Raw genomic sequence first — 20,910 nt, 5'->3', positions numbered from 1 at the left:
GTGAGGACATCGAAGAAGAAGAGACTATAGGACACCTACTGTGTGTGTCCCGCACTGGCAGTCGCAATGAGTTTCGCTTTATGTTCTCATTTCTTTGAGAACCTGTCTGATTTAGCGGATGTGAACATTCGCAAGTTATTGGGCTTTTTAAAGCATTCTAGCTGGTTCAATGGTAGGAACTAGAAAGAATCTTCCTTCTTCTGTTTCTGTGGTATCACAATGGACGAAAACGTCTAAGTGAGTCTCCTGGCAGACTGCCACATAAACCTAACCTAGCCTAGTCCTGGTAAATCCACCCCAGACCAGATATCGATAGGGGATAACTATGAGCACCACAGAGGCTGCAACTTTGAGCTCCGACTTGTGTGGTGTCCATCGTTATCACGGGACTCAGTATTTAACTAAGAGCCAGTGCCACCTGACTCCTCACGCTTTCCACCATCCGCAACTTGTGGACGCGCTCGGCAGCTTTCAGCTAAGTATCCCGTGATAACGATGGACACCACACAAGTCGGAGCTCAAAGTTGCAGCCTCTGTGGTGCTCATAGTTATCCCCTATCGACCGGGTCCAGGATTTGGTGCAGTGTGAATATCTGGTCTGGGGTGGATTTACCAGGACTAGAATGCTTTACCAGATAGAATGCTTTAAAAAGCCCAATAACTTGCGAATGTTCACATCCGCTAAATTCTCAAAGAAATGAGAACATAAAGCGAAACTCATTCCGACTGCCAGTGCGGGACACACACAGTAGGTGTCCTATAGTCTCTTCTCCTTCACGTCCTCACAGCTTCTACAAAAGTCGATACTGGTTCAGTCGGTCAGCATGTTTTTCTATTAGACAGCGACCTGTCATGACGGACATAATGCCTGAGACATCTGTTCTTGTCAGTGACAGCAAAGCGGTAGACCTCTTCAAGCCTAGATTAGGCCATATAATTTTAGAATGCTCACAGCCCCCTCTTTGTGACCATCTATCATTCGTTGTCCTTCGGGTCTGGTCCTGAAAACTTAGCTTACATGTCGCTAGAAGCATTCCTACAGATTGCAGTATCCTTGTCCGCTTCCCTGGGATATCTCTGCGGCCCGGCACTCAAAACAGGTGAATTTTGAAGTGTTCAGCCATCTCGTTGAGAGATCTGCGACAGTCGATGGCAGTTTTTGTGTTTAGAAATACGTTCTTCAATACCTTTTCTGGACTAGAAGAGATAGACGTGCAGAAATTGTGTCGAAATTTATCCCAATCGGCCTATTTTCTGTTTAGCCGAGGGACCACTTCTGCAGTATTTTCTGTGGTCAGTCAACACTTCCCAGTCGCATATTCCTGCGCTTATATCTTCCGATACAAAGGTAATATCTAGCACCTCCTGCCTGTTTTTGGTAATAAAGTTCGGCTTATCCCCTTTATTACAAATCGCCAGATTCCAATTTAAAATATATTCGATAAGCAGCTTTTCGTTGACATCCGAACTTTCCCATATCTGGTAATGTGCATTCGCATCCCTTCCTACAATGAGGCTCTTCTTCCCTACAAAAGAGGCTTCAACCAGCGACTTAAAGTTTGAAGGCGGCATCTCTGAATCGTGTGCCATATATAGAGAAGTCAGCCAGCTACAACTAAATCTTAGAGACGGAAAAAGAAAACATTTAGACTACTCTTTGCATTCCTCGTACCCTTGAGTAGTTAAATTCCCGGAATTCTTAGTCCACGAACATGGTTTCTGGATAAGAACCAAGTTAAATCCCCCTGCCATCAGCAGGACCATTAGTGCCACCAAAGCGGCCTTACAAAGGTGGAGATTTGTCTGTAGAATCGGACCATAGTCAGGATTCAGAACTTCCACCACTGTTGTGTTAGCCTCGTCTTCTGATTCCGCCAGGAGTCTCCCGTCAATGTCAGCCTCATCCAATCTACCAATCTTCCAGTCGGTAGTTGAAAGATTGTGTTTAAATTCTTCCAAGTATGGATTCAAGATCTGAGGGAATTCTTGGTATCCAAGAATGGACCATTGGTCTAGAAGGAATATCTTCCTTATTAGTTTGTTTCGAAGGCAATTAGTTTGTATCGGCCCCGATACCAGGCTACATCGTCACATAATGAATGAACCTCAGGAAATTCTTCAAGGACATTGGAGTATACTGATGACAGTCTATTGACCATCCCACTCCAATTATTCCTAGATCCTGCCCTTGGAGCCCTACAGCCCTGTTCTTCCCCTTGTCGACAACTGCCATAACCAAACTGTCCCTAGCGACATTAGCAAAGGTTCTTGGACCCATCTTTATATTGTTCGCTCTACTTCTTTTAGGCATGGGATGCCCTCTAATTGACCTCATGACTGCGGTGCAGTTTCTGAATCTAGACGTGTAGTCTTTAGGATAACCTGCAACGAATTCCCGAGCCCAATTTAGGGAGTCTCTCTCCCTATTAGAGAGAGTCTTAGGATCACTCGCAACAATCCTCCCAATAAACCTGAGAGCGATGCGTCTTCTATTATTCCAACCTCTTAAAGAGCGTGTTGTTTTCCCGGGAAATGCCGATGGCCTAGGCAAATTAAAGGCATGCGAAGATAGAATAGGTTTGGCCTTGACCTTAAAACTCGAACCAGGTGTCTTCGTCAAAATCCCCTGCTGACCAGTGGTCTGTCAGCTAGTGGAGCCTGGAGCAGCCGCTCGACCTATCGAGATTTCAGTAGCAGACAACATGCTAAGGCGTGATACCACCACCGCAGCTGTTGGATCTTTGGAGTCCATTTTAAGCCTACTCCCGGGCTCTAGATCTGCCGCTTCACTGGAAACTAGACGCAGATCATCAACCGCCTTATGGATACAACTATCGTAGTTATCCTTGAGTGACTTAAATTTTTCTTTCAAAAATAATGACCTATTATGTATTGACTGGGCTCAATTATACTGTACATTAGATGCAGGTTGACACGGTGGCTAAACCAGCTAGACCTCAGTCTCGGGTTGGTTCTTTGTCACTATGAGACATTGACATTGTTATGTTTTTGTACTAAAATGCCAACAAGAGGTGAGCTAAGAAAATGTACAATTATAACTACATATTTACAAATCCATATTTTTTTTTCTTATATCCTTACATACTTACAATCTAGTTTTTACTAATTCTCTTAACTTTTAACTTCTAAATACTGAAATAATATGTACATATATACATAATTCTACATAAGCCTATATACTTACATGTCTGGCATCAAGTGGTTGTTGTTATTTATCGTTTTGTTTGTTAATGTTGTTTCATCACCATTCAGGAGTGAATTAGAAACTCAATAGGTTAAAAATTTAGAATAAATTAATTTTCAAACAAAAAAAAAAAAAAAATAAAACAATAGAGCTAAACTCCTTTTACCTTTTTCTTTTTGTTTAAATTTAATTTACATACATTTCTCATATTAATAATTTGGAAAGCAAAGGGAACAAAATTAAATAATTCAGCATCAGCGAAGAGAAGTCTACCGCTAGAAATATATTTTTTTCTTTTTCTCCTTCTTCTTAATAACTTTGTTGGCACTTGTTTGTTATTGCTTCAGATTTAACCCCTCGCTTTTGTTGTGGTCTTCATCTGATTTCTTTTTCTGTTTATTTGCAATATTTCATTAGTTTTCTGTTACATGTAGGTAGTTCTTTTCTTCATATATTTGTTTTTTATTAACTGTTAATATATCATAATTTATTTATCTACATAGGTGTTCATAGATATTTTGTTCTTTTATTTGCATGTTTATCACTTCTTTCACTATAGATTGTTTTGGAAGTGCATCAAGCACGAATATTTTAATTTTTCTATGCAATTCTGTTTTGCAGAACAGCACTCACTTTTTAACCAAATTCAGATATTATTTTCCATTTTTTTTATTCGTATGTACATTTCTATGCTTCCTCTTTTGTTTCAATGATATTTTCTTGTTGTTTGGACATCTTTAAATTCCAATTTTTCTTTTGCTTTGGTTCTTTTTGTAAGATGTTACAATTCAATTTTATTTTTTTTTTTTCTCCTTTGAAAATACTTGGTTTTGAACATTCTTTTCATTTACAATTGAATGTACACTTTCCTTTTTTTTTGAATTAGACTTTAATGTAGTGAAACTTTCCAAGAGTTTTTTCTTTTTTCGCAACCAGAAAAACCTCTTCTTTTTTTACCGCAAAAAAAACGTGTCTTCCCCGGAAGCCTCTCTCTTATCTTTTTTTTTTCTTTCTCCCTTGTCATTTCTTTCATTGGTTTTGCCTATCTTCAGATATCACTAAATAGTCTTTAAGGGCTGCATTCTGGGGCAGAGTTAGGAAAAAGTTACGGCCATGGTATACACTCATGAATTCGATATATAGTCTCTGAAAGAGTCGCTCGGTCACATATCGATTACCCATTAGTGGTTGTTTGAAAGAATTCGTACTTTTGCTGGCCTTACAAACCTTACACAGCTTAACCACACGTTGTACGTGTCTGGCCATTCCAGGCCAAAAATTGCGCTCCCGGAGTCGTAAGAGGGTCTTGTTGACGCCTCCATGTCCAGACGATGGAGAAGAATGTGCCGAGCAAACCAAATCCGATCTTAGTTCAGTTGGGACCCAAAGTTTCCAGGCTTCATCCTCTTCTAGAGGATCGCCGGTAGCAAACTCCATGCGCTTATACACGTAGTTGTCAGAAACACACAAATCAGGAGTCTTATCACTATTCTTGAGCACGTTGTCCCTTAATTCGCTGTACTCCGCCGAAAACGAAATGTGGGCTCGTAAGATCTATATCCAACAATCGGTTCGAGAGAAGTACCTCCTCCATGTGTGCTCTTGATAAAGCTTCCGGTACAATATTCTGGGAGCCCTTCCTGTGCTCTATGTTGAACTGGAAAGCCTGAAGCTTTAGGCTCCACCTAGCCAGTCTACCCGTTAGTTCCTTCTGGCCCATTAGCCATTTGAGACTGGCGTAGTCAGTTATAATGGTAAAGGGGAGGCCCTCAATATACGGCCGAAATCTCTTTACACTCATGACGGCTGCAAAACATTCAAGCTCGGTTATGCTATAATTTCGCTGAGCTTTATTAAGCTTTGCGGACATATATGCGATCGGGCGCTCATGACCCTCTCCATCAACCTGGAACAAGACTCCGCCAACTCCAAGTGTCGATGCTTCACATTGCACATAAAAGTGCTTCTCAAAATCGGGGTTGACGAGTACTGGTGCGGTGGTGAGGCTTATTTTGAGTCTGTCAAATGAAATCATGGTCTCCTCTGACATTGAAAAATGTCTGATACGGTCCTTGACCAGACACTCGTGTAAAGGGGCAGCGATAGAGGCGTAGTCGTGAATGAACCGCCTATACCACCCACACATTCCCAAAAAACGTCGTAGCTGCTTGGGAGTTTTAGGAACAGGGAAGTCTCTTACAGCCTCCACCTTCGTGTCATCGATGCGAATGCAACCATCACCAACGACAAAACCCAAGTATCTGACCTCCCGCTGGCAGAACTTGCTCTTTTCGACATTAATTGTCAAGCCGGCGTCAGTCAAATACCCCGCGACTTCTATAAGTAGGTCCATATGCCGGTCAAATTGGGCAGATACCTCCAGGAGGTCGTCAAGGTACACGAAAACATTATTCCTAATGGATGCAGGTATAACCTTATCCATTAGGCGGCACATTCTCTGCGCGGCATTGCAAAGGCCAAACGGCATCACCGTAAATTGATACAGTGGCCGCCCAGGTACCGTGAATGCTGTCTTTTCCCTTGACTTTTCCTCCAGAGGAATCTGCCAAAAGGCATCCTAAAGGTCAATAGAGGATATAAACTTCGTGTCTTGTAACCGGTTTGGATTCCCTCAATGTGAAGAAGGGGGTATGCATCTTTAATGGTTCTTGCATTAACTTTACGCGCATCAAGGCATACCCTGTTCTTCGTCTCCTTTCTCACTAGAGTCACGGGGGAGCTCCAACTGCTGTTGCTGAGTTCAATATTCCCTAAGGCAATCATCCTATCGAGCTCATCGAAGAGAAGTTTCTGTATAGCAGGAGACACAGGATAGTGTCTTTGCTTTACTGGAATTACCTCATTCATGACCTCTATGACGTGACGCTTAAGTGATGTACGGCCTAAGCCTAATCGCGAGTAAGAGGGAAACCTCAGTTTCACCTCATCAAGTCTGCTTTGTTGTTCGTCAGTCAAGGTATGCTGGTTTCCATCTCCTGCCTTATCGGTAACTTCGGAAATGGTCTCGACCCTTCATGCACAATCTGACACTCTCCCACTAAAGGTATGTTGAAGGTCCGCCAGAAATCTATCCCAAAATAAATTTCTTGCTTTAAATGTGTACAATTAGAAAATCCAATTGCCTGGTCCGTCCTTCCATATAACAGGCAGATTTATTATACCGACCACAGGAGAGGTACCTCCATTCGCTGTTTGAACCTGTCTTCCTTGGAATCTGACAATCTGACTTTCCAAACCAGATAAAAACTCAGGTGAATTTTTTCCAATGCAGCAGGCAGCCGCACCGGAATCTAATAATGCATTTACTCTCTTTCCGCCTACAATCGCATTAGCAAAAAATCGATTATCTTCATCTACGCTCAAAATAGTTTCCAAAGCCATTCTTTTACCTTTCTTTACGCTCGCCATCTTCTGTCGCAACTTCTGTATCTTCCTTTATCTCCTGCTGGCAGTCTTTATCTCCTCACCGAAAATCCTGGCCCTAGCCCTCTCGTACTCAAACTTACGTTGATGCAGGGACTTAAATGTCGATGGTGTTTTTGGCACAGAGGTATCTCCACCATCGCTAACTCTCTTCAAGATCTCTACTCCGGTTTTATGGGCTCCTGGCAGAGACTCCCGAATAGTTCTGCCAGGACAGGATTTTTTGACGAGAATTGACAAAAAGATTGGTCACTGCCACAGGCAAGGCATTTCATATTATGAAAGCTTGATCGGCACATACTTGTCGGTTTAACCTCCTGAGCATGTTTACGATAGAAATCGCCGGCATCTCACAAGTAAAACAAAGATTCATGTGAAAAAATTTAGAATAAATTAATTTTCAAACAAAAAAAAAAAACAAAATAAAACAATAGAGCTAAACTCCTTTTACCTTTTTCTTTTTGTTTAAATTTAATTTACATACATTTCTCATATTAATAATTTGGAAAGCAAAGGGAACAAAATTAAATAATTCAGCATCAGCGAAGAGAAGTCTACCGCTAGAAATATATTTTTTTCTTTTTCTCCTTCTTCTTAATAACTTTGTTGGCACTTGTTTGTTATTGCTTCAGATTTAACCCCTCGCTCTTGTTGTGGTCTTCATCTGATTTCTTTTTCTGTTTATTTGCAATATTTCATTAGTTTTCTGTTACATGTAGGTAGTTCTTTTCTTCATATATTTGTTTTTTATTAACTGTTAATATATCATAATTTATTTATCTACATAGGTGTTCATAGATATTTTGTTCTTTTATTTGCATGTTTATCACTTCTTTCACTATAGATTGTTTTGGAAGTGCATCAAGCACGAATATTTTAATTTTTCTATGCAATTCTGTTTTGCAGAACAGCACTCACTTTTTAACCAAATTCAGATATTATTTTCCATTTTTTTTTTATTCGTATGTACATTTCTATGCTTCCTCTTTTGTTTCAATGATATTTTCTTGTTGTTTGGACATCTTTAAATTCCAATTTTTCTTTTGCTTTGGTTCTTTTTGTAAGATGTTACAATTCAATTTTATTTTTTTTTTCTCCTTTGAAAATACTTGGTTTTGAACATTCTTTTCATTTACAATTGAATGTACACTTTCCTTTTTTTTTTGAATTAGACTTTAATGTAGTGAAACTTTCCAAGAGTTTTTTCTTTTTTCGCAACCAGAAAAACCTCTTCTTTTTTTACCGCAAAAAAAACGTGTCTTCCCCGGAAGCCTCTCTCTTATCTTTTTTTTTTCTTTCTCCCTTGTCATTTCTTTCATTGGTTTTGCCTATCTTCAGATATCACTAAATAGTCTTTAAGGGCTGCATTCTGGGGCAGAGTTAGGAAAAAGTTACGGCCATGGTATACACTCATGAATTCGATATATAGTCTCTGAAAGAGTCGCTCGGTCACATATCGATTACCCATTAGTGGTTGTTTGAAAGAATTCGTACTTTTGCTGGCCTTACAAACCTTACACAGCTTAACCACACGTTGTACGTGTCTGGCCATTCCAGGCCAAAAATTGCGCTCCCGGAGTCGTAAGAGGGTCTTGTTGACGCCTCCATGTCCAGACGATGGAGAAGAATGTGCCGAGCAAACCAAATCCGATCTTAGTTCAGTTGGGACCCAAAGTTTCCAGGCTTCATCCTCTTCTAGAGGATCGCCGGTAGCAAACTCCATGCGCTTATACACGTAGTTGTCAGAAACACACAAATCAGGAGTCTTATCACTATTCTTGAGCACGTTGTCCCTTAATTCGCTGTACTCCGCCGAAAACGAAATGTGGGCTCGTAAGATCTATATCCAACAATCGGTTCGAGAGAAGTACCTCCTCCATGTGTGCTCTTGATAAAGCTTCCGGTACAATATTCTGGGAGCCCTTCCTGTGCTCTATGTTGAACTGGAAAGCCTGAAGCTTTAGGCTCCACCTAGCCAGTCTACCCGTTAGTTCCTTCTGGCTCATTAGCCATTTGAGACTGGCGTAGTCAGTTATAATGGTAAAGGGGAGGCCCTCAATATACGGCCGAAATCTCTTTACACTCATGACGGCTGCAAAACATTCAAGCTCGGTTATGCTATAATTTCGCTGAGCTTTATTAAGCTTTGCGGACATATATGCGATCGGGCGCTCATGACCCTCTCCATCAACCTGGAACAAGACTCCGCCAACTCCAAGTGTCGATGCTTCACATTGCACATAAAAGTGCTTCTCAAAATCGGGGTTGACGAGTACTGGTGCGGTGGTGAGGCTTATTTTGAGTCTGTCAAATGAAATCATGGTCTCCTCTGACATTGAAAAATGTCTGATACGGTCCTTGACCAGACACTCGTGTAAAGGGGCAGCGATAGAGGCGTAGTCGTGAATGAACCGCCTATACCACCCACACATTCCCAAAAAACGTCGTAGCTGCTTGGGAGTTTTAGGAACAGGGAAGTCTCTTACAGCCTCCACCTTCGTGTCATCGGTGCGAATGCAACCATCACCAACGACAAAACCCAAGTATCTGACCTCCCGCTGGCAGAACTTGCTCTTTTCGACATTAATTGTCAAGCCGGCGTCAGTCAAATACCCCGCGACTTCTATAAGTAGGTCCATATGCCGGTCAAATTGGGCAGATATCTCCAGGAGGTCGTCAAGGTACACGAAAACATTATTCCTAATGGATGCAGGTATAACCTTATCCATTAGGCGGCACATTCTCTGCGCGGCATTGCAAAGGCCAAACGGCATCACCGTAAATTGATACAGTGGCCGCCCAGGTACCGTGAATGCTGTCTTTTCCCTTGACTTTTCCTCCAGAGGAATCTGCCAAAAGGCATCCTAAAGGTCAATAGAGGATATAAACTTCGTGTCTTGTAACCGGTTTGGATTCCCTCAATGTGAAGAAGGGGGTATGCATCTTTAATGGTTCTTGCATTAACTTTACGCGCATCAAGGCATACCCTGTTCTTCGTCTCCTTTCTCACTAGAGTCACGGGGGAGCTCCAACTGCTGTTGCTGAGTTCAATATTCCCTAAGGCAATCATCCTATCGAGCTCATCGAAGAGAAGTTTCTGTATAGCAGGAGACACAGGATAGTGTCTTTGCTTTACTGGAATTACCTCATTCATGACCTCTATGACGTGACGCTCAAGTGATGTACGGCCTAAGCCTAATCGCGAGTAAGAGGGAAACCTCAGTTTCACCTCATCAAGTCTGCTTTGTTGTTCGTCAGTCAAGGTATGCTGGTTTCCATCTCCTGCCTTATCGGTAACTTCGGAAATGGTCTCGACCCTTCATGCACAATCTGACACTCTCCCACTAAAGGTATGTTGAAGGTCCGCCAGAAATCTATCCCAAAATAAATTTCTTGCTTTAAATGTGTACAATTAGAAAATCCAATTGCCTGGTCCGTCCTTCCATATAACAGGCAGATTTATTATACCGACCACAGGAGAGGTACCTCCATTCGCTGTTTGAACCTGTCTTCCTTGGAATCTGACAATCTGACTTTCCAAACCAGATAAAAACTCAGGTGAATTTTTTCCAATGCAGCAGGCAGCCGCACCGGAATCTAATAATGCATTTACTCTCTTTCCGCCTACAATCGCATTAGCAAAAAATCGATTATCTTCATCTACGCTCAAAATAGTTTCCAAAGCCATTCTTTTACCTTTCTTTACGCTCGCCATCTTCTGTCGCAACTTCTGTATCTTCCTTTATCTCCTGCTGGCAGTCTTTATCTCCTCACCGAAAATCCTGGCCCTAGCCCTCTCGTACTCAAACTTACGTTGATGCAGGGACTTAAATGTCGATGGTGTTTTTGGCACAGAGGTATCTCCACCATCGCTAACTCTCTTCAAGATCTCTACTCCGGTTTTATGGGCTCCTGGCAGAGACTCCCGAATAGTTCTGCCAGGACAGGATTTTTTGACGAGAATTGACAAAAAGATTGGTCACTGCCACAGGCAAGGCATTTCATATTATGAAAGCTTGATCGGCACATACTTGTCGGTTTAACCTCCTGAGCATGTTTACGATAGAAATCGCCGGCATCTCACAAGTAAAACAAAGATTCATGTGAAAAAATTTAGAATAAATTAATTTTCAAACAAAAAAAAAAAACAAAATAAAACAATAGAGCTAAACTCCTTTTACCTTTTTCTTTTTGTTTAAATTTAATTTACATACATTTCTCATATTAATAATTTGGAAAGCAAAGGGAACAAAATTAAATAATTCAGCATCAGCGAAGAGAAGTCTACCGCTAGAAATATATTTTTTTCTTTTTCTCCTTCTTCTTAATAACTTTGTTGGCACTTGTTTGTTATTGCTTCAGATTTAACCCCTCGCTCTTGTTGTGGTCTTCATCTGATTTCTTTTTCTGTTTATTTGCAATATTTCATTAGTTTTCTGTTACATGTAGGTAGTTCTTTTCTTTATATATTTGTTTTTTATTAACTGTTAATATATCATAATTTATTTATCTACATAGGTGTTCATAGATATTTTGTTCTTTTATTTGCATGTTTATCACTTCTTTCACTATAGATTGTTTTGGAAGTGCATCAAGCACGAATATTTTAATTTTTCTATGCAATTCTGTTTTGCAGAACAGCACTCACTTTTTAACCAAATTCAGATATTATTTTCCATTTTTTTTATTCGTATGTACATTTCTATGCTTCCTCTTTTGTTTCAATGATATTTTCTTGTTGTTTGGACATCTTTAAATTCCAATTTTTCTTTTGCTTTGGTTCTTTTTGTAAGATGTTACAATTCAATTTTATTTTTTTTTTCTCCTTTGAAAATACTTGGTTTTGAACATTCTTTTCATTTACAATTGAATGTACACTTTCCTTTTTTTTTGAATTAGACTTTAATGTAGTGAAACTTTCCAAGAGTTTTTTCTTTTTTCGCAACCAGAAAAACCTCTTCTTTTTTTACCGCAAAAAAAACGTGTCTTCCCCGGAAGCCTCTCTCTTATCTTTTTTTTTTCTTTCTCCCTTGTCATTTCTTTCATTGGTTTTGCCTATCTTCAGATATCACTAAATAGTCTTTAAGGGCTGCATTCTGGGGCAGAGTTAGGAAAAAGTTACGGCCATGGTATACACTCATGAATTCGATATATAGTCTCTGAAAGAGTCGCTCGGTCACATATCGATTACCCATTAGTGGTTGTTTGAAAGAATTCGTACTTTTGCTGGCCTTACAAACCTTACAGGCTTCATCCTCTTGTAGAGGATCGCCGGTAGCAAACTCCATGCGCTTATACACGTAGTTGTCAGAAACACACAAATCAGGAGTTTTATCACTATTCTTGAGCACGTTGTCCCTTAATTCGCTGTACTCCGCCGAAAACGAAATGTGGGCTCGTAAGATCTATATCCAACAATCGGTTCGAGAGAAGTACCTCCTCCATGTGTGCTCTTGATAAAGCTTCCGGTACAATATTCTGGGAGCCCTTCCTGTGCTCTATGTTGAACTGGAAAGCCTGAAGCTTTAGGCTCCACCTAGCCAGTCTACCCGTTAGTTCCTTCTGGCCCATTAGCCATTTGAGACTGGCGTAGTCAGTTATAATGGTAAAGGGGAGGCCCTCAATATACGGCCGAAATCTCTTTACACTCATGACGGCTGCAAAACATTCAAGCTCGGTTATGCTATAATTTCGCTGAGCTTTATTAAGCTTTGCGGACATATATGCGATCGGGCGCTCATGACCCTCTCCATCAACCTGGAACAAGACTCCGCCAACTCCAAGTGTCGATGCTTCACATTGCACATAAAAGTGCTTCTCAAAATCGGGGTTGACGAGTACTGGTGCGGTGGTGAGGCTTATTTTGAGTCTGTCAAATGAAATCATGGTCTCCTCTGACATTGAAAAATGTCTGATACGGTCCTTGACCAGACACTCGTGTAAAGGGGCAGCGATAGAGGCATAGTCGTGAATGAACCGCCTATACCACCCACACATTCCCAAAAAACGTCGTAGCTGCTTGGGAGTTTTAGGAACAGGGAAGTCTCTTACAGCCTCCACCATCACCAACGACAAAACCCAAGTATCTGACCTCCCGCTGGCAGAACTTGCTCTTTTCGACATTAATTGTCAAGCCGGCGTCAGTCAAATACCCCGCGACTTCTATAAGTAGGTCCCTATGCCGGTCAAATTGGGCAGATACCTCCAGGAGGTCGTCAAGGTACACGAAAACATTATTCCTAATGGATGCAGGTATAACCTTATCCATTAGGCGGCACATTCTCTGCGCGGCATTGCAAAGGCCAAACGGCATCACCGTAAATTGATACAGTGGCCGCCCAGGTACCGTGAATGCTGTCTTTTCCCTTGACTTTTCCTCCAGAGGAATCTGCCAAAAGGCATCCTAAAGGTCAATAGAGGATATAAACTTCGTGTCTTGTAACCGGTTTGGATTCCCTCAATGTGAAGAAGGGGGTATGCATCTTTAATGGTTCTTGCATTAACTTTACGCGCATCAAGGCATACCCTGTTCTTCGTCTCCTTTCTCACTAGAGTCACGGGGGAGCTCCAACTGCTGTTGCTGAGTTCAATATTCCCTAAGGCAATCATCCTATCGAGCTCATCGAAGAGAAGTTTCTGTATAGCAGGAGACACAGGATAGTGTCTTTGCTTTACTGGAATTACCTCATTCATGACCTCTATGACGTGACGCTCAAGTGATGTACGGCCTAAGCCTAATCGCGAGTAAGAGGGAAACCTCAGTTTCACCTCATCAAGTCTGCTTTGTTGTTCGTCAGTCAAGGTATGCTGGTTTCCATCTCCTGCCTTATCGGTAACTTCGGAAATGGTCTCGACCCTTCATGCACAATCTGACACTCTCCCACTAAAGGTATGTTGAAGGTCCGCCAGAAATCTATCCCAAAATAAATTTCTTGCTTTAAATGTGTACAATTAGAAAATCCAATTGCCTGGTCCGTCCTTCCATATAACAGGCAGATTTATTATACCGACCACAGGAGAGGTACCTCCATTCGCTGTTTGAACCTGTCTTCCTTGGAATCTGACAATCTGACTTTCCAAACCAGATAAAAACTCAGGTGAATTTTTTCCAATGCAGCAGGCAGCCGCACCGGAATCTAATAATGCATTTACTCTCTTTCCGCCTACAATCGCATTAGCAAAAAATCGATTATCTTAATCTACGCTCAAAATAGTTTCCAAAGCCATTCTTTTACCTTTCTTTACGCTCGCCATCTTCTGTCGCAACTTCTGTATCTTCCTTTATCTCCTGCTGGCAGTCTTTATCTCCTCACCGAAAATCCTGGCCCTAGCCCTCTCGTACTCAAACTTACGTTGATGCAGGGACTTAAATGATGGTGTTTTTGGCACAGAGGTATCTCCACCATCGCTAACTCTCTTCAAGATCTCTACTCCGGTTTTATGGGCTCCTGGCAGAGACTCCCGAATAGTTCTGCCAGGACAGGATTTTTTGACGAGAATTGACAAAAAGATTGGTCACTGCCACAGGCAAGGCATTTCATATTATGAAAGCTTGATCGGCACATACTTGTCGGTTTAACCTCCTGAGCATGTTTACGATAGAAATCGCCGGCATCTCACAAGTAAAACAAAGATTCATGTGAAAAGGAGAAGCACAGAACGTGCCCTGTCCCTGAGGCACAACCTGAGAGTCCACCGGCCTCTTCACCTGTATTCGATCGTCAGTCCTGGGCTTCCCATTCCCCTCAGAATTATGTCTCATGCCCTGATTGCCGGAAAATCGCCCATTACGCAATGTCGGGTTAGTCGTCATCACCGCCTCAACCTCTGTATCAATGGGGTTTACGGACTCATTCAAATTCGAAACCTCATTCACTGGTCTCGAGCACAATCTAATTTCCTTCAACAACTTTTCGGCCCTTCTACATTCATCTCTGAGTTCAGCTATTGTCCCAACATTCACCGAAAAGGTGAGGTTAGCGAGATTGCTACGAAGGTTTCCTCTTATGATCTTCACCAACTCAATATCTGGTATTTTCTTCTTGAGCCTAAATGTCAAATTATGTATATCTGCATAAAAATTGTCGAAATGTTCTCCAACCTGCTGCTTTCTCTCCATAATTTCTCTTATAATTTCAGTCCGAATCAGACGAACGAAAATGGTTCAGTAACTCTCTCTTAAGCTCGAAATAGCCAAAGTCTACGTCGTCTGCACTATCCTCTAGAATCTGCCAATACCATTTCGCGGCATTACCTGTTACCAAACACTGGAAATCACTAAACAACTGAGAGAATGGTATATTGCATTGTTCTCTCATTTTTTCAATTCGAAAAACGAAGCTTTCAACGGTCATATCACGGCCTGACCCATCAAATTTTATGTGCCAGCGATCCAAATCAACCGGCTTGCGAGCGCAAAGCTCCCTGCCGCTGTAGGAAATGTCAACCTCTCTACCTTGTCTATCTCTAGAGCCCTTTGCATAGTCCTGTCGCGGGATCGAACACTGTTGATGAGCATCACCTTCCATAGCGTTTGTACCACCTTCAGATGCTACAGGCCTCTCAGCATCTCTCACACTTACGTTCCCTGGCGACGAACTAGATTCTGGTGGAGGTAGGGCCGTAGCATGGCCAGAACATTCCACTTCCGCTACTCTCTGACTCAATGACAGCATTTCTGATGTAAAAGTGGAAGTGATAGAATAAAGACAACTAGTCTATTCGAGTATTTAAAATGAAGTGAGGAAAAATTTATTAATACTATTTTTGGTATATGACAAATGAGCATAGAAAGCTAACGCAACTAAGTTATTCTAATATAACATGGAACAAGTATAAATATTACAGGTTAATTTCAACAGTACCCCTGAACATGTAATATCCTTTTTTATATTAAAACTAATTAAATTTACATTTAAAACAAAATAAGTAAAATAGCAAAGTTACTGCAAACATGTAAACATCAATAGTTTGTTCAAAGGAACACCCTTTGTAAGCATGTCTGCAACCATTTCATTTGTGATACATACTGCAGTTGTATGGTGCTATCATTCAGACGTTCTCGGATCAATTTAACTCTGACGTCAATATGCTTCGTTCTAGATGAGTAGGCGTTATTGCAAGCAACATGAATAGCACTCTTATTATCACAGTGCAAAATTATAGTTCTTGTAGGTTTAACTTCAAGTTCTTTCTCCAAACGCTTCAGCCAAATAGCTTCTTGAATGGCCGCAACCATGGACATAAATTCTGCCTCAGTTGAAGACAAAGCAACAGTTTTCTGCCTTTTAGTAGCATGACACAGCGCCATTTTGAAAAGTGAAAATATATCCAGTAGTTGAACGTCTTTCATCAACGTCACTGGCCCAATCAGCTTCACAATATCCAGTTATTTCTTGACCACGTTTTGTATAAACAATACCTCTGCCCAATGTCCCCTTTAAGTAACGCATCACTTTTTTACATGCTTCCCAATGCCCTTTTCCAGGATTGTCACAATATCTGCTTAAAACGTTGACAATATAGCAAATATCAGGTCGAGTCACATTAGCAGCATATAGCAAAAATCCGATAGCTTCCATGTACGGAACATTTGACATGTTTTCTTCGTCCTCCTTTGTTTTAGGACAAAACTCCTTGGAAATTTTTGTATTGCAATCTACCGGAGTTTTTGTGGGGTTACAATCGAACATTTGAAAACGCTTAAGTACATTTTGAACATACTGGGACTGATCAATTTTAATTGAATCTTTCGTTTGAGAAATTCGAATTCCCAAAATTGATGATGCTTCACCCAAATCTTTCATTTCGAAGTTCTTTTTCAATGACGATTTAATATGTGCAATATTACTACTTTTATTTGACATTATTAAAACATCGTCTACGTAAATTGCAACAAACGTTCTATCATCATTTTCAATTTTGTAGTAAATACACTGATCAGTATCGCATCGAGTGAGACCCATCTTCAACAAAACTTTGTTAATCGTTTCGTTCCATACACGGCTAGCTTGTTTTAGCCCATATATGGATTTTTGTAGTTTGCAATATCTTCCAGTTCCATCATTCATACCTTCGGGCTGGTCCATGTAGATTTCTTCCTTAAGTGTTCCGTTCAAAAATGCTGTAACCGCATCCATTTGATGTATTTTCAAATTATGCTTGGCAGCTAATCCATTTAAAAACCGTATGGATTCATATGCCTTGCCCAGGAGCAAAAATTTCGTTGTAGTCTACTCCTTTTTCTTGGCTATAACCTTTTGCCACCAACCTTGCCTTTCTTCGCAATACCTTGTTATTTGCACCAATTTTCGTTTTAAAACCCCACTTTGCAGGAATTGGTTTCTTGTCAGGTGGTAAATCCGTTAAAATCCAAGTTTTATTTGCAATCAGACAATCGTATTCTTTCATAGCTTGCTTCCATTCCTCAGAATAAGGAGATGAAATTGCTTCAGATAAATTTATTGGGTCATTAGACACGAACTCCAAAGCACTAAATACAAATGAACGTTTAGGCCTATTTGCTATCCTCTCAGAACGTCGAATTTGAATATTTTCAGTTACTGCTTCGGAAAGTTCCATCGATGGGATTTCTGAATTTTCGTCATTGTGTCCTGTTTCCAGCATTATGCTATCAAAGAAATCTTCACTGCTTGTTGAATTATTTTCAGCATTTCGTGGCAAATCCAATATATCATTTTCTGATTCTCCAGCAATTGGCAAATCTTCTGAAGTACTTTCTATTTCTGGTTCTCTCGCCATTGGCAATTCTACTGACGTACTTTCCCCAGAATTGACACCTTCAGAATTAATCTCTTTATACACTTCTGGAAAATACAAAATTTGATTTTTATTTAGAGTTTCACCAAGAAATTCGTTTTCGAAAAAACCACATCTCTGCTGGTAATGATTTCTTTTCTTACTGGATCAAACAGTCGATAAGCCTTTGACTCTGAACTGTACCCAACTAATATACTTTCAATGAACTTTTTCGACAATTTCGACCGCTTCTGTTTTGGCACGTGAACCATAGCTTTGCAACCAAATACTCTCAAATATTTTAATGTAGGCTTTTTATTTGACCAAACTTTCTCTGGAGTACGGGCATTTCCCCTGCATGGAACTCGGTTTATGAGATATACAGAAGTCACAGCAGCTTCTGCCCAAAATTTTTCACTTAAACCGCTGTCGAATAACATACAACGCATCCTTTCTACCACAGTCCTATTCATTCTTTCTGCCACCCCATTTTGTTCAGGTGTGTATGGACAGGTTTTCTGGTGTTTTATTCCATGGTTCTTCAGAAATCGGATAATCTGTTGTTGTTGTTGTTGTTGTAGCAGTTTATTGTGTACTATCTTTCGTCTGCTTGATTCTGTTGAGTGTTAAGACCCAGGAACTCCGCGACTAAGATGGGGTGCGTCCACAGGGATCTGGGTCTGAGTCGAGTGGGTCTGGCCGGGCAGTTAAACAGGTGACGTGTATCGTGCGGTCCCTGGTTACAGTCGGGACATACATCTTGCACGTCGGCATCAATCCTAGCTCTGTGGGAATTGAGGCGGCTGCATCTGCCGGAACGTAATTGAGCCAGAATCACTCTGGTTTGCCGGGGGAGGTCGATTTCTTCGGGTGCAATGGGTGGCGGTCGTACTCCAAGGACTACATTCACCCGGTAGCCAGTTAACGCGTCTGCTACCGTGTCTGCATGAATGTTGTTCAGACCCGCTTGATATGCCGCTTGATCTAGAGGTTCTCTCTTGTAGCGCTGGACCTCACGCTCTAGATCATGTAGATCTACCTTAAGGCTTCTGGGCGGTGGGTATCTATCCACAAGATGATGATTTGGATGATTTCTGCGATAACAGCCCAAAAGGTATTGCTTAGACAGCATGTAGTTATGTCTTCGCACTGGTAGGATCTTTGTCTCCTGGTGGAGGTGGTCCACATGAGAACTAAGGAGGCAGCCCGTCGCAGTTCGGAGGGCGGCAATTCTGACAGATCTGAATATTATTCCACTGCGTGTCACAAAGCTGACGTGACCACACTGGCGCTGCATAACTTACCACAGACCGGCCAATTGCTTTGTACGTGGTCAACAAGGTTTCTTTGTCTGCACCCCAAGTGCTGCCGGCGAGTGACTTGAGGACCTTGTTTCTACTTTTGACTTTATTGCAGTTTACATATTCTGTTCCGTTGTCAGTGCGTAATATTTTGATTTTACTGGAACATTCATTTTCCACAGATTTCTTAAATTCCATAAATCTTTCAAAAACCTCTGATTTTCGTTTAATTGGGTAAACAAAAACTTTTCTGGAAAAATCATCCACAAATGTTAATAAATAACAGTTTCCCGAGAAAGATTTTTCTCTAAATGGACCAAGTAAATCAGAGTGCACCACTTCCAGTAACTCCGTAGCTCTTTCACCAGTATCTTTAAAAGAATTTCGTTTTTGTTTTCCCTCAATGCACGTTACACATTGATATTTGGAGCTAATTTCACAATTTAAACCAAAACAAGCCGATTTAACACTTCGGAGATTTTCATTGCAAATGTGACCTAGTCGCCGATGCCATAAATTTGAACTTTCATTCGCAATGAGAGCTTTTTCGTCGGAGGCAAACACATCACAGTTCAGGCGATACAAACCATTGGACATAAATGCTTTCCCAATCAAATCACCTTTCTTGCTAAAAATCTGGCAAATATTTTTCTCAAAAACAACCTTATTGCCATTCTGAGTTAACTGACAAACTGACATTAAATTTGCACAAAGGTTTGGAACATACTCAACATTTTTAACAACTGCTTTACGTTCATTTTTTCCCAATTTTAGAGACATTTGGACATCTCCTGAAGATAAAATTTTCAATTTGTTATTGTTAGCGACAGCTATTTCCTTGTTACGGACTTCAGTTTTGTTATGCAACAGCTTATCATTATTGGTCATATGGGATGTCGCACCGGAGTTAATATACCACTCGTTCGATTTTTTCTCTTTCAGTAAACAGAGCAGCAAACAAAACGTCACCATTATTTTTCGTTGTTTTTTTCGTATTATTTTTGTTTTTCTTTGGGCAATTTTTACTGAAGTGGCCGATTTCATTACAAGAATGACACTTAAATTTCCCATTTTTAAATTTCTTTTTAGACACCATTGCACTTTCTTTCTTACCATTGTCAAATTTCGCATCTTGCAACAATAGGTTCTTCACAGAATCAACAGTCAACTGCGTCTTTGAATTCTCAACTGCCATCACCAATGATTGGAATTCTTCCGGCAGCCCAGCCAACATTAGTGAAGCCGTCACCTCGTCATTGATGTTCAGACCTGCATTGTTTACCTTAATTGACGTTAAAATCATTGCATTAACGTATTCTTGCATTGAAGAAAAATCGCCAAGCTTAAGTTGCACCAACTGTTTCAACAATTCAACTTTCCGGGTTAATCCTGTGTCCTCATAAGCACGTACTAGTGAATCCCAAGCCTCTTTAGCCGTTTTAGCTTTTGCAATGTGAGCAAAATTGGTGGGTTCGATCATAAGCGTTATCTCCGCTAAAGCAAGTTCATTCGCTTCATTATCGTTGTCCCCAGTTACGCCTTTTTCCACAACTTTCCAACATTTCTTTATTACCAAACATGACTTCGCATGTCTTCTCCAAACATCAAAATTTTCACGTCCACGTAGCCTTTCGAATGGAAAATTTAAAGCTGAAGCCATCGCGTTTGAAAAATGCACCTTGTATTATTGTTGTATTTCGCGAGACAATTCTACCAAAAACAGTACAAAAGGCCCATAACCTAATGTAAAAGTAGAAGTGATAGAATAAAGACAACTAGTCTATTAGTTTAGTCTAGTCTATTCGAGTATTTAAAATGAAGTGAGGAAAAATTTATTAATACTATTTTTGGTATATGACAAATGAGCATAGAAAGCTAAGGCAACTAAGTTATTCTAATATAACATGGAACAAGTATAAATATTACAGGTTCATTTCAACAATTTCGCCCCGCATTTGCCGAACTTCTGTCATGCACGTAGCCATCAATTGATTCTGCTGGGACAAGACCGCCATAAGTTGTGCCAACTGATCCGATGAATTGACAATGCCTCCAGGACCAACATTGGGTTCCCCAGTTGGAGCGTCCGCGGCACTTTGCGAGCCCTGTGACATATTATTATTATCTTGACAATGCCTCCAGGACCAACATTGGGTTCCCCAGTTGGAACGTCCGCGGCACTTTGCGAGCCCTGTGACATAT

At 40.8% G+C, this 20,910-nt stretch overlaps 2 protein-coding genes across 3 annotated transcripts in view; one reads left to right on the top strand and one right to left on the bottom strand.

The window, feature by feature from the left end:
* The window catches only part of LOC106092721 (sphingosine kinase 2), a 196,652-nt gene that overhangs the window by 31,074 nt on the left and 144,668 nt on the right, over window positions 1-20,910 (top strand). The gene's annotated exons all lie outside the window — the stretch shown is intronic.
* Window positions 16,843-20,509, bottom strand: LOC131998560 (uncharacterized). Its single transcript, XM_059371011.1, has 2 exons — window positions 19,822-20,509; window positions 16,843-17,475 (listed from the first exon to the last, which is right to left on the bottom strand). The coding sequence occupies exons 1-2, from the start codon at window positions 20,366-20,368 to the stop codon at window positions 16,844-16,846; spliced, it is 1,179 nt and encodes a 392-aa protein (XP_059226994.1). The 5' UTR covers window positions 20,369-20,509; the 3' UTR covers window position 16,843.

Source organism: Stomoxys calcitrans, chromosome 1 (assembly GCF_963082655.1).
Source record: "Stomoxys calcitrans chromosome 1, idStoCalc2.1, whole genome shotgun sequence".
In the NCBI taxonomy this organism is placed as follows: domain Eukaryota; kingdom Metazoa; phylum Arthropoda; class Insecta; order Diptera; family Muscidae; genus Stomoxys; species Stomoxys calcitrans.
Note: the sequence above shows the minus strand (reverse complement) of the source record. Positions and strands in the feature narration are given on the sequence as shown.